The following is a 14,231-nucleotide window of genomic DNA, read 5'->3' as shown; positions in this document are numbered from 1 at the left end:
TTCAATGATCAATAGCATGAGCATCTGTCTATACGACTGGGATACACAAACTAGTACATGTTCAAGGTGCTAGTATTTTTTTCCCTCAATCATTGGATATCAATCTCAACTGCACTTTCAGTTGTCAGTCTGAACTCCCTGGGGATCATGCAACTCTTGCCCAGAACTTTCACATAAGATCTTCATGAGTCTATTCTCTTGTGGAGCAAATATGTTTATTTGCAATTTTTTTACTGAGATCTGATTTAGTGCAAGACAGTTCGTGCTTTTGCTTATTTGATTATGTACATGTGTAAAGGCTTGAATGAAAGCTTCCCCTGACATTTGTTTGGTTGTAACAGGTGCTTGATACGTCTCAGACCAAGTCTGACGCCGGACAGTCTTCCAAGTCTCAGCCGTTGAAGAAAGTAGAAAGGAAGCTGGCTTGCAACAAGCCATCTCAAGCCAAGGGCAAATCTTCAGCATGGAAATAATCTTCGACACCAACAAGATTTTTACTGTAGCAGCCTATTTATTGAATCTGTGATATATGAAACTGTTAGCGTTACGTGTACATATGTTTCAGCAGACGTGAAACCTTCTTTAGGTGTGATTATTTATTTCCCAAAGATTTGTTATTCTATGTGGACAACCTGATGATCAGGTGAATATAGAACCTATGGTAGTGGGGTTTGCCCCGGTGAGCTAATGTTTGGGGTTACCATGACCTTTGTAGCTTAGTATATGCAGCTAGAGTGATTAAATCAGGGTATATGTAGTTACTTAATATCAGTTTCACTGAATACATAACAGGGTCCGTATAAGCCTGGAAAACTCATGGAATATGGGTTTTTTTCTGAAAAGTCATGGAAAATTGAAATAATTGTCACAATCATGTCATAGGTTGAACAATGACAAGACCATCTGAAATTTTAGTTACCTTGGCATGGTGGTTGGATGCTTCAATTTTTTTATAATTTCTGAATCCTGAGCTTGTTGAAAATGGATTTTGCATTTCAGCATTTGTACAAATGACGAATTTGTACAAGTGAAGTTCCTCTAACTGTATGTAGATAGCTATGAATTATGAAAACTACAGCCATGTTTTGACCTCTTACTGACTTTATTGTTGCTATGGATGCCTTTGTCATTATTATCACAATTATCTCAATTTGTTACTTTCCTCAGTTGTTTTCATAACACTGAGAAACAAATTCTGCCCAGACAGACATCAAGATATGTTAGGAGTATATTAGCACAGCATTTTATTTACACTGCCCCTCTAGGCAGCAGTGAACTGATTGGCAAAACTGTTGGACACTGTATTGAACAGGGAATGAAAATACCTGATCACAGCCAACGAGATTTGTTTTAATGTTTGTAAGACATAATTTTGTCAGTTCAGGGATTCTGCGGCCCTCAGTTTAGTAGATATACTCAGAAGTTACGAAGAAGTATTTGCATCATTTTGCTGCAGTCGTTTTTTCTGGGTACTTTAACATGAATATCAAATATTTTCAGGATTTGTGTCGGCCAATGTGCGATATAAAAAATCCAGTCGAGCCAGTAATTCTCCACAGTCAGTGGCCCAACTGGCTTGTTAGTTTTCATGGGGGTATTTTGTAAACATATCTCACTCTCTGACATAACAAAATACACTTTTGATTCATGACAGTTTGATTCATGGTCAGCATACTAACAGTTTAAATGAAAAAAGCCATGCCAACAATGTCTTATTTTCATCTATTTTAGTAATCTAATGCTTAGTTTCTACATTCAGATTTCAGGCTGGTGAATTATTTTGTATTCTAGTAACTTTCAGGCACAGCTAGCCTCACTGGCAAGCAAAACTGGAAAATGTTTTGCAAACTGATCAGAGTTATCCCAAACATGATTCAACATAGAGGTGTTCCTGTGTATTGTTATCATGATGTTTGGTTCCTAGTTACATCAAACCAAAAAAAAGTTTTACAAGCACACGTTCTGGCATCTGCGCACATGTACACACTTCTATGTCGGATTAGCAGTAAATCTGTGTAAAGATGCAAGATTTATAGAGGATGCTAAATGACCTTTCATGTAACACCATTTTTATTAGATGATTAAATGATTTGGTATCAAACATTCAAAAATGAGTTCAGTACTAGATCTTTCATGAGATTAACAAAAATGATGTTTCACAGAAACGAGCTTAGTATTCTGTCTATTTCTCTCCAACGGCAATTGATAGAAACTGCCTAGAGTGACAACTCTCAGCTTTCTGCGAGTCAAGCAGGGTCTGATACCTTTGTGACAGAGGTATTAGCATTGTGATGTGTCAGCTGTATACCATTATGATCATTATTATGTCTAGTAGTATCACACTAGTGTAATAATTTTGCTCTGAAATGGGTAGTAAATAATATACTTAGAATAGTCTGATGCCACTGTTTGTGCAGCTGATATCACTTTAATTTGGAGTAGATGTCAACATTTAAACCCCAGCTGATAGCCAGGCAACTGCTTTTATGAAAAGGTGAAGTGTGTGTTTAAAGTACTTGTAATCATTCTCTCTTGACAAGACAAGAAACTTTGTTTTTATACTTGAACGCATGAAATACTTAAGAACATACTAATTTATCTTACCATCATGTAAAATACTTTAATTTCATTGGTCATTAATGCTTTAACAACAGAGAGTCTGTCACAAGCAATAGTATGACATCATGATATGACGCATGCAGCACCATGAGTTCGAAAACCTTTCCATCAGCTGTTTTTGAGTTTAACTATGTGAACATTTATTTCACCAACTTTCACTACTTTATTTAACCTGTTTCATATTTTGAAACGTTTGCACACTCAACTTAAACATAATTAACCATTTTTATAGCAGTTGTATGCTTGTGAAAAAAAGTTCGCCCATTTTAAAAATCCAGCAAGTGGCAGACTCCATTTTGTTTACTTGTCATATAGTCCGTAGCGATATTCCAAATAAAATAAAATGATATTTTGTATGTTTAACATGGCGGTAAGATAAATGCATTGCATGCTTCTCCCTTTGGTAATACAGTCTGATGTACCATCTTTGTAGCAGTGTCAACACTCGCCTGGCTCGGGTGACATGGTACATCACACCGTGTGACCCTTGGGAGAAGCATACAACTTGTAGCATTGCAAATATTTGTATATGTGCACTAACAATACACAAAACTGAAATGAAATGTTCAAAAAGAATCATTTGCATGTTTGCTGTAGATATATCAGATGTAGAACAGTTCATTTATTGGATATGTTTTCTTTGTTAAAAGTTGTATGTATTGTATATAGATAGAGTTGTGTTGATATGACTATGGTGCCTTGGTCATATTGACAGTAGCTGTTCAGTATTACCATTACGGCATCTATTAATGTGTTTCCTTGGATTCCTGAATACGTTATTTTTCTCTCTGTTTATCAAAGTTCATGTAATTTTGTGAAAGTGCATAGAATTGTTGCACTTAAAAACAGATGAACCAGGGCCATGTCTCAAAAAGCTATGGTGGCGCTACAACTGTTGTACCTCTCATACTATAACATAAACTTACAAGTTGTAATGCAATGATAGCTTGTGTAATGGGGCCGTTATCTTCAGTATGGCAATACGTCATAATGAACTGAAAGCAGGCTTTTACTGACATCCAAAGCCAAATAAACACTGGCTTCCTGAATGTGGATGTAATGAAATGGAAACACATATTGTTAATTAGGCTGGAGCATAATACATGCTAGCGTGCATGCTATTTGATTAAACACTGCCAGATTTATAGAGTTTATGTGATAGACATGATCATGTGTGGCTTATCAGTGCTGGGCGTTCCTGTTGATTCAGCTTTGGTGCTACCATCAATCATAACTAGAAGTTGTTCAACCCAACCAAAATATAGTATTTATTTAAAAATTTCATTTTCCTTTTTCATGCAGCATGTTCATTAATTCATGCCACGTGAAACGGTCATAATTAAATGTTTAGCCATATCTGAGTGTGTTTGTCACTTTGTTGTTCTTGATTATCTGTTGGGTGGGATTGTTTGAATAACAGTTTTGACTGTGAAGATATTGCCTAGGGATTGTTATTTCATTTTCCCAGTTCTGTAGTGCTTTCTGAAAAAACAAGTCTGTTGGTGTAACTGTCAATTACTTTATTATTTGTACCACTGCAGGATCACCATTGATGTTACCCGCCTCAACGTGGAATGGGGGACTACGTATTCAACTGCGTCTGTATGTCCATACATTTCAAGTTAATGTGAAACGAAAACTGGAACAGATACCGACTGTCATATTATTGTTTGCTCTAGCACTGACGCAGTGGTGACACACCAAGAGTGCGTCCTTTTAGTTCTATGCCTCAACTCGGCAATATTCCAGCTATATGGCGGCGGTCTGTGGAAATCACGTCTGTACCAGACAATCCAGTGATCAACAGCATGAGTATCGATCTGCGCAATTGGGATACGACAACGTGTTAACCAAGTCAGGGAGCCTGAACGCCCCATACCGTTAATCTCTTCTTACGACATGCATAGGTTACTGAAGATTAGTTCTACCCAATGAAATAAAATTAAAACAGTCAATAATTCGATGCTCCGAGACCATTTATTGAAACGTAGTAGTTAATGTGCTTCACACAAAGCTTTTTAACTTGGCTGGCTCTTTGTCTCCCTTTGGAGCGGTGGGGTAGCCAAGTGGTTAAATCATTCGCCTGGCATGCCTGTCATAGTTTTCATTGACCACATGAGTAGAATGTGCGAAGCCCATTTCTGGAGTCCTTCGCTGGATTGCTGGAATATGAATAAAAGTGGCCTAAAACTAAACTCACTCACTCACTGTAGCCCATTATTAAGCAAACACGTTCAAATAATAAGCTACTAAAGCCCATACGGTCTTTCTCTTCAGTTGGCAGTTAAAGAAAGGCACACATGTCCATTATATTCCAAATAATCAGGTTCGTGTATTATGCTGTAAGATTTCCATTTAGCTGACAGAGTAGGTGTATTGGAAGCTCTCAACCTTCCAATAAAGGACCCGACATGGCACGACCTGGACGCTTGAAATAATGATGTGGTCTCAAAGGACTGCCTGTGAAGCGTTCTGTAAACACAATCTGAATCATCCACTGCGAAGTGTTAACACATATTACGTGACGCCTACAATGGCGCTTGTGTTGAAATAGCAGGTGACGAAAGTTTCTGCTGAATATGTTGTAGGACAGATTGTGTAACTTCAATAATCATTATATATATCTAAAAATAGTGCCCCGTTAGTTCAAGCATAGACCCCCACCCACCCTCAACCCCAGCTCCCAGATATTTATCATTTTCAAGAAAAAGACTTTGACCTTCTCCCCAGATAATAATGAGTAAAGGCAATGAATTTTTAAACAAAGAGAAGGTACGGGAATGAACAGAATTAAGTGAAGTATCGTTGAAGCAATGTTATATACTTAACAAAAGAGAAAGTTCACATATAGAAATTTGGAAACGAGCAATACAAAGCAGTTAATATGGGCGAATGCCATCATGGCTGGGGGCTTCATCCATGAAGCAACGTTTACTAAAGTTAACCTTAACTCCTATTCTTTAACATTACAATAAGGTTTTAGAGACTTACGATCACCTTAATGCTTTGTGAAAAAAAAGGTCCAGGGGCTCCTTTCAGAAAGCAACCTTAACTAAGATTAACCTTAACTCCCATTCTTTAACACTGTACTAAGGTTACCTAAGTCTAAGGTAACCTTAGTGCAATGTTAAAGAATGGGAGTTAAGGTTGACACATGTCAGCGGTTCCAAATTATGCAGACCGATGCTCATGTTGTTGATCACTGGATTGTCAGGTCCAGACTCGATTATTTACAGACCGACGCCATATAGCTGGAATATTGCTGAGTGCGGCGTAAAACTAAACTCACTCAGCCAGTCTCCTGTGGCGGTTGCAAGTGCCGTGAGATGCAGCAGACGGACAATTTTCAGCATGAGACCACGTGTGCATCAAGCGGAAGCATCTGATCGCTCCAGGCCAGGATAGTCACGAGTGACGTCATTTGCTGAAAAAATTGTCTACGTCATTGTCGTAAGTGTTTTAACGGTGATAACGTCAACTGGTAACGCAGGGGTCGTGTAACTGCTACGGATTACGTTTTGCGCCACGATAAAGCCAAGGAAAGAGTGCGAGCGTGGCAAGCGCTAAACGTCTCGCCCAGACATAGCGGAAGCGTAATGGTTTCGTGAACTTTCTGTCAGAACCTGTGCGTACGTCTTTTCGTAATTCGTGTGAACGTCAATTCAGCGGGACACCAACTGAAGCTGGCACCGTGCACTGCTGCTCATGGTCCAGGCCTTCAATTCCAACACGACATTGCGACTATGAATACATCAGGTTTTAAACGAAAGTTCCTGCAAAATGCCGGTTTTGATGCCATGGAGTGACCATCGAGATCACCTGACCTCGAACCCATCAAACACGTATGGGATACTCTTGGACGAAGTCTTCGTGCCTTGAGATGTCAATCCGCGAATGTTTTATTACTCGACCAAACGTACCTGCATGCATAATCCTGCTCTAGAGTATGCTCTCTGCTTCCATGAACCAGATTTATCACCTAGCAGCACACATGTGCTATATTGGTAAGTTTGTGACACAAACTGCAATGTGACGTTTCTTTTATTTTGATCAGCATTTTATGTCATTTGGTATTCATTGATTTGGAATGTCACGTACATGTGTAATCGGAGTTACGGGTTTGTGTTTTGCCATCTGTCAATGCCCCCGGCAAGCTTTGTATTCACACCATTATTCCACACGCATACTCGAGTTCATCTGCTCATTCTGTCGCAAACAAAACACCACGTCACAGATTAGAGCGCTGATAGTTCATGAAGGCTAGATTGTGAACGCAGACACCGCCGAAACGTCTGTCATGAGATGTGAAGATTGAAAGTATGGAAGTAACGAATTTGGAAGATAACAGACAAGCTGCATCTATATCGTTTTTCAAACCGGTCATCAGGCAGCTACGATGTAATGGTTTCTACCTGGGAAGCGAAGAGTCAAGGTTATTCAAGAGTTTTATGCTGTTCTGGACGGTAGTGCTGAAGTCTTTAACATTGTTCAATGCAGTAAGGTACAGTTTCATCTTTGTCGGGAAAGACAAACTGGACGGCAGACTGACCTCTTCTCTGGCTCTGTTCTTTTTCTACTCCTATGCAGCATATACATCGCTGACTTTGGCATTTGTCCTACCCAAACATTTTGGACGATTTCAAGACCTTCTCGAGTCGTATATCAGAGAATATGGCACGCTGCCATATCCAAAAAAGATCAAGCGTAAAGTGAGACTATTTACATTATTGTTCAGTGTGTTGTACGTAAGCTTTATGGCCAGTGCAACTGCCGGTATTAACAATGCGTTCCCATCCCTGAACCGTCATATGGCTCCATTCACTGAATACCAGGGCTCTTTGCCGAAAGTACTATATGTGCTTGTCCTGTCACTAGTAAGCCTACAGCTCTCCTCGACTCATGTGCTCTTCAACACAGTTTCATTTATTCTTATCATGGAATTCCGGAAAGTGTCCAAAAACCTGGAAAAAGACATGGGCAACTTTGAACGCATATTTGACCCGTTTTGTCAGAGGCACAAACGCCTGTCGTTGATATCGGATCAAGGGAACGTTATAAACACCCACTTTGCTTTTGCTACATATGTGTTCGGAATACCAATGATCTGTTTTCTTTGCTATGGCATCATCCGAGGATCTTTGCCAAACGACGAGTTGCTGTTTTGTTCAGCAAACCTACTGACCATCACAGCTCTAATGATTGTTGTGACTGTCCTGGGATGTGTTCTCAGCGAAACGGTAAGAGTATGACACATACACCGTTCAAAGAAGTAGGGGATATTCCATTTCGCGAGCATGCCACTAGGCAACGCCAGTGCATATGAAAAAAGTAATATATATCCATGCAGATGAAACATTTCCATAGGGATGGAATATATTTACACACTTTTCCTTAATTTCTCTTTATCACCTGTCCCCTCCTTGGTATCTCCATTTGCATTTTTGCAATCTTATAAATGTAATATCCCCTACTTTATGTGAATGGTTTATAATCATGTAAGGTCTCTCACATGTCCTGCAGCAATAGACCCGTGAAGGTTCCAGGTAGAATAGGCCTTCAGCAACCCATGCTTGCCATAAAAGGCGACTCTGCTTGTCGTAAGAGGCGACTAACAGGATCGGGTGGTCAGATTCGCTGACTTGGTTGACACATGTTATCGGTTCCCAAATGAGCAGATCGATGCTCATGCTGTTGCTCATTGGATTGTCTGGTCTAGACTCGATTATTTACAGACCGCCGCCGTATAGCTGGAATATTTCTGACTGCGGCGTAAAACTAGACTCACTAGTGTAGCAATATGAAATGTTTTGACATTACTGCAATACTGCAAAAAGCAGCGTTGATCACACTCACGCACTCACTCACCCGCTCACTGATAGAGTACAGCTGAAATGCGTCCAAAAGATCCTCAAAGGAATGCGAACAATACTTGGGGAATATACCATGGAATCCCCAGACCGTTGTCAGCCCAAGCCACGAAGATCTTGATACAATTCTGGAGAGTGGGCGTTCCTTTCACGAAGCAGCCTTTACTATGATTAAACTAAGCCCCCATTCTTTAACATTACGCTAAGGTTAGCTTAGTGACGATCATCCTTGTGCTTTGTAAAAGGAGTCCCAGTTCTAAACAGCAGCGAATTTTGGCTTTCTCTGGAGTAGACAATATTTAGTTGTATCACTGTCATTCGTAAATGAATGTTTGTCTGGCAAAGACTGTCCGTTTAATATGAAACAACCACGTTCAACATTCAACCAATAGCAGTTGGAGTTCAGCGGGTCGGTAGCAAGTACACCGTGGTGCCGAAATTTGTGGTGGATGGTGATCCTGTGCATAGAGCTCAGGTCACATCTCAGTTGAAGTTAAACAACGGTGAGTGCGGACAGTCCTTGGATAGGTGAGGGGGCTAGGCAACTTTACTCTTGTGGACTTCTAGGACTTCAGTCCTGCCCCACAACGAATCACTTGTGATCCACGTGGTCTCACCTTAGGCAAGTGAGTTTGTTCAAAATTGCCTCTGTTCACCCAGCAGACAATGGGTATCCGGTGAAATAGATGGTGGTCTTCTAGCCCCTCACAGGTAGCCTGGGCTAACCGGGGTAACAGTGTGTTATCGCTTTGAGCATGCACGACTGTGTGGAAAAGGCGCTGTATAAATGGCCATTATTATTACCTCTCACGTATCGAACTTACGTTAGTCTGGAAGTAAACGCTTTCTCCCTTCATGTATATTCGTCATTTTTGGTCTCTTTTCACTTTAGATAACTCGAAGTATTTATGAAGGCTACATTCAGCGTTGACATGTTAAATGTGCTTCTATACAACCCCGAGGAACGACACTGACTAACCCACATGTAAACCCGTCGAGCACCTGAATTGAGGGTGTAGTCCACCGTTAAGTTTTTGCGTTATAGCTTATTCATAACACATATAAGTAGGTTAACGTCAGGGCCCGCGAAGATCCGGGTTAGAACTGATCTTCAGCAACGAAAGCTTGAAGTAAGAGACAGCTAACGGGATCAGGTGGTCGTTGACCTGGTTGACACGTCATTGTATCCCATTTACGTAGGTCGATGTTCATGCTGTTGTCACTGGATTGTCTGGTCCAGACTCGATTATGTACAGACTGCTATGTAAGTGGGATATTGCTGAGTGCTTCGTTAAACAACAATCTGTCATTCAGGCTAATGTCAGCTTCGGCAGGTTATACAAACCCGTACTTTTATTATGTGTACACTGAGCATACCTAAAACTTGACACTCGGAATATTCCGGACAAGGGTTTTTAAAATCAGGTGTAAGACAGTGGGATGACTGTATGCTGAGTTACGACTTAAGGTCGACTTTTTGCTCAAATTAGAGAAAACACATTTTACAGAATGAACTGAAATCGGCATAAAAGTCAATAATAGTTGGCAAATTGAGTTTGGTGGATAGAGATTACTTAAATGGTTTGTGCTTTTATATTGCAAAAATGCAGTTAAATTCAGCTGTTTCAAATTGTGAAGCTCAGTTTTAGATTTGAGTAAAAACTTAAGTTTGTGTTGAGAAATCGGACCCGGAACTTCCAACGTTACAGGGGTGTTTGTAGTCCGCTCTATGACAAAACTGACACAGTGAATGTTCCCATGTTTCCCTGACAACTAGATCAATCGCCGGTACACTTTAATACAAAGTTCACGAACCTCACTAATTGAGCACTTTGTTGAAACAAACTATGGCTCACCCGGACAAAGTGTTATGAAAACACTAACCCCAGTCAACCAAATCCCATTCTGACTATCACATGATTTATACCAATATATCAGTCAGGACTATGAACAACACCCTATGGCATACCTTTGGCTCCACTCCATAAAACTTTCATTAGACAGAATCGGTTTATCCGAAATGTATGTACATCCCACGGCATATTCTACAAAGTCCTTAGTTTTAAAAGCTAAACAAATCCTAACAGATCAATTTACTACAAAATGGCAAGAAGATAAACGTTCCAGCTCTGAGGGATTCTATTATCAATACCTAAAAAAAACACTGTCCTTTGAAAAATATCTTTTATCTGTCAAATCGTTTAAATAACTCATCATCATGACGCATGTTTATTTTTACGTACATTTGTTAATATTGTATATTCATTGCTCTTGTACCACCAATGTTGGATTTATGAGAATAAAGAAGTTGAAGTTGAGAGACCAATTTTGACAGAATCTGACTAAGCGCGAGGACATCACCTATACGACTGTTCGAGATCAGCTTGGTCGACATTTAAGTCCAAGTCAGCCAGGCACCGTTATTGCAGGCCTAAAATTACAACATTGATTAAGATAGAACTTAAAGTGTGAGGACATGTTCTTGGTTAGAAAGGGGGTCGTATTATAGGCATAAAAGTATGATATATATTTACACAAATGATATGAAGTCCAGATCATTAATATTGGCAATGACGGTGTCATGAGAAGCAAATGATGACAGTATTTAATAAGTTAATAAGTTATGACCTGACGAATAGTATCATCGGTAGCAGGGGGAGAAATGGTCAGAGACGGGGAGGTCAAGTTGCTACAGTTTGGAAACCAGGCAGAGAGGCAATTTTAGGTCTGCACCGAGTGAGTGTAGGTCACTAGAGTTTGGAGGAGCAAGACGAGAGGTGATAAATAGCGCTAGGTAGAGGGAATCAGTTTGGTTGTCAAGATGGACTACCCGGGGATCTTGGTACCAGTTCTTAGAATTGAACAAATCATATATGGTAGTGGGTAGAAAGGGTCCGGGATTCTTGGAATTCACCTCACAGTCTTGTGAATATGGAAATGGGGTGAAGATATGATGTGGGATGAGAGGGTACCGAAGGTACCGTGGGGAAAGGGTTATTGACCAATGAAAAACAGGTGCTGGTGCGGGCCTCGTGGTACCAAGACGTGAGACAGGAGTGGGGGAACGAGCATTATTGGAGGAGCAGGGTGATATACCGAATGATATGATCATGTTTTATAGCGGCGTTTTGTCTGGGCCTGTCTGGACTCTCATTATACTATGAGGTGCCTTGTTCACAGGCTTTTGGTATCTTTCACCTCCGCATTCGGCGAACAGTGACAGTTATGTCTCAGAGGACTTTGTTAATTCTGAAATTATATTTTAGTTTGTTTACAACAGCCATTGGCACTATACGTTCGATTCTAACAACAGTGACTTTATATGAAAACTTTGCACAATGCAACAATGAATTGACAGACAGACAGACAGACAGACAGACAGACAGATAGACAATAACCGATAACAGATTTCAATCACATTGCTGAAAGTAGAATGAGTAAAATGCGCCAGCAGTCAGTATTACATAGAGAGACTTCATGAGTATGCCTTGAGTCCATGAATATGCCTTGAGTTCATGAATATGCCTTGAGTTCATGAATATGCCTTGAGTTCATGAATATGCCTTGCACCATGCTGCATATTTTGCCGTTTCTCTGGCTTGTTTCAAAGCATGTGCAATTGATAGGCTAAATATTTTCTCTACTTTGCCTAGTGGAGGCCTGTGGAGGCCTGTAGTGCCACGTTTTAACTGAATTAATCTCTGCAACTCACTGAAATGGGATGAACAGCCAGATTTGATTGCTGCTGTATTTCCTTATGGTGAATAACCCCCTCAGCCATCGTCATATATTTTCATTTCACTCCAAGCGTCCCAATGTCATTATCTCCTCTCTGAATTGTTTGTACTGTCAATTAATTAAAAGTAATGCTGATTGCCCTCCATCCATAACACTGATGTTTCATGATTCTGGTCACTCAATACGCAATTACAACGACGGTCTAGTGTGGTTGCAAATCACATATGCATTATTGGGCTTTAGGGTTCGTGGCAGATCAATACTGAGAGCAATATTACTCTGACTAATGCGTGCGAGAAATGTGTTTATGGATACGTATTAACACGACATAAAGGATAACAAACTGTGTCAAACTGATGGTGTTACAACACCAAGACTAAATGTAAATACATTTGTTTTAAGAATAGTAAAGTGGGTTGCTAATTTAATTTGCTGCAAGTGCAGTACTTGGTGACAGCATTTATATAGTCTGGGAACAGTATCTACATTGTGTCGGAACCAGGCGTGTACACTCCCTGCAGCTATTAGAAAGCTACAGTGGATTTGAGAACAATTCATTATGAAACTTACAAAGGTGGAAGACATTGAACACTTTGACGTGAACTCGTTCTTCAGACCAGTCAAGCAACTTTTACATTTACACGGATTTTACCTTGGAGACGAGAAAAGTAAATCTTCCAAATGTGCATATATATTTCTTGGAGTTATCTGTAAGAGTCTTGTCGTGTTCAATGTTATCAGATATTGCTCTATATTCCTTGTGGAGACGAAACTAGATGGGAACTTGATGTCATCACTTGCGGTATTGGCATTCTACGTATATGTTGCATATTTATCACTGGTTCTGACATTTGTGATTCCGAAACGTTTCAGAAGATTTCAAAAACTATCTGAGGCATACGTATCGGATTATCTTGCCTCTCCATATTTGATCACACTGAAGCATAAAGTGCGTACATTTGCTATTGTTTTCAACCTAGCGTCTTTGAGTTTCATGATCAGTACAACGATTGGCCTTAGCAATGTTTTTCCAACACTGGAGCGTCATATGACCCCATTCAATGGCTATCAAGGGGCAACGAAAATCGGCTTAATGGTATTATATGTCGGCATACTTATTGTTGTGAGCTCACAGATGGTTTCGGCTCTCGTTTTGTTCAACACAATCACGATATGTCTGATCAAGGAATTCCGAACTCTGTCCAAGAACCTTGAAAGTGACATGGACCAATTTGAAAGCATCTTTCCTCAGTTTTGTCAGAGGCACAAACGTCTGTCGTTGATATCGGACGAAGGGAACGCTGTAAACACTCACCTTGCCTTTGCTACCTATGTGTTCGGGATACCGATCATCTGTTTTCTTCTCTTTGGACTTATCCGAGGATCGTTGCCATACGATGAGTTGTTGTTTTGTTCTGGGAACCTCTTCAGTGTCACAGCTCTGATGGTCCTGGTGACTGTTCTGGGGTTTGTTCTCAACGATGCGGTAAGACGATTGATATGCTTTTAATGTGGATATGATGCTTAGTTAAGTGCGATCTCCATTTTTTAATGAACCACTTCTGTTCAAATACAATTGGGCAATTACGTGGACAGAGCTGACACTGGAGCCCACTTTGTATGATTGAAATTAAATAAATGCGAATTAGGAACGTCTTTGATCAACTGAATTACATAAAGTCTTAGTTACGTCATTAAATCTGACATTGGAGTCCTCTCTGTAAATATACTGTAATACTGAAATTAGGAACGGATTAATGTTTAGGAACTGATAATGTTTGAAAAAAGTCCGATTTGCAACATTTCTGATTTGCTTTAACGATTGTCCATAAACAAATGTACTGCTACGTGGCAGAGAAAGAGAACCTATAACCTTACATTTGGCTCCTTCATGAATAACATCTTCTTTATGATATGACGCAGCGTACGCAAACTAACACTGCTGTAGAGGAGTGTGGTCAGTTAGCCTGTGAAGGTGTCATGTTTTAACACAGGTTTCCTTTACTG

At 40.0% G+C, this 14,231-nt stretch overlaps 3 protein-coding genes across 3 annotated transcripts in view; all 3 read left to right on the top strand.

Annotated features, from left to right (window-relative positions):
* The window catches only part of LOC137281552 (interaptin-like), a 37,439-nt gene extending 33,466 nt beyond the window's left edge, over positions 1-3,973 (top strand). Inside the window, exon 27 of the mRNA XM_067812856.1 lies at positions 342-3,973. Coding sequence (XP_067668957.1) covers positions 342-473 — 132 coding nt within the window. The 3' untranslated portion in view covers positions 474-3,973. The remainder of the gene's footprint in view (positions 1-341) is intronic.
* Positions 3,974-6,938: 2,965 nt separating this feature from the next.
* LOC137280945 (uncharacterized) lies at positions 6,939-7,868 on the top strand. The gene has a single exon (XM_067812124.1). It carries the CDS (start codon positions 6,939-6,941, stop codon positions 7,866-7,868), a length of 930 nt encoding a protein of 309 aa, XP_067668225.1.
* Positions 7,869-12,783: 4,915 nt separating this feature from the next.
* Positions 12,784-13,852, top strand: LOC137280944 (uncharacterized). Its single transcript, XM_067812123.1, has 2 exons — positions 12,784-13,711; positions 13,773-13,852. Exons 1-2 carry the CDS (start codon positions 12,784-12,786, stop codon positions 13,850-13,852), a joined length of 1,008 nt encoding a protein of 335 aa, XP_067668224.1.
* The last annotated feature ends 379 nt before the right edge of the window (positions 13,853-14,231 follow it).

This window comes from Haliotis asinina, chromosome 4 (assembly GCF_037392515.1).
Source record: "Haliotis asinina isolate JCU_RB_2024 chromosome 4, JCU_Hal_asi_v2, whole genome shotgun sequence".
Classification (NCBI taxonomy): domain Eukaryota; kingdom Metazoa; phylum Mollusca; class Gastropoda; order Lepetellida; family Haliotidae; genus Haliotis; species Haliotis asinina.
Note: the sequence above shows the minus strand (reverse complement) of the source record. Positions and strands in the feature narration are given on the sequence as shown.

What these genes read in the sequence shown, in the direction of transcription:
- LOC137280944 (XM_067812123.1), top strand. Translation starts at nt 12,784, where the DNA reads ATGAAACTTACAAAGGTGGAAGACATTGAACACTTTGACGTGAACTCG. An exon ending in GTTTGTTCTCAACGATGCGG is followed by an intron (nt 13,712 to 13,772) that starts TAAGACGATTGA and finishes GATCTCCATTTT; the next exon opens with TTAATGAACCACTTCTGTTC.
- LOC137280945 (XM_067812124.1), top strand. Translation starts at nt 6,939, where the DNA reads ATGGAAGTAACGAATTTGGAAGATAACAGACAAGCTGCATCTATATCG.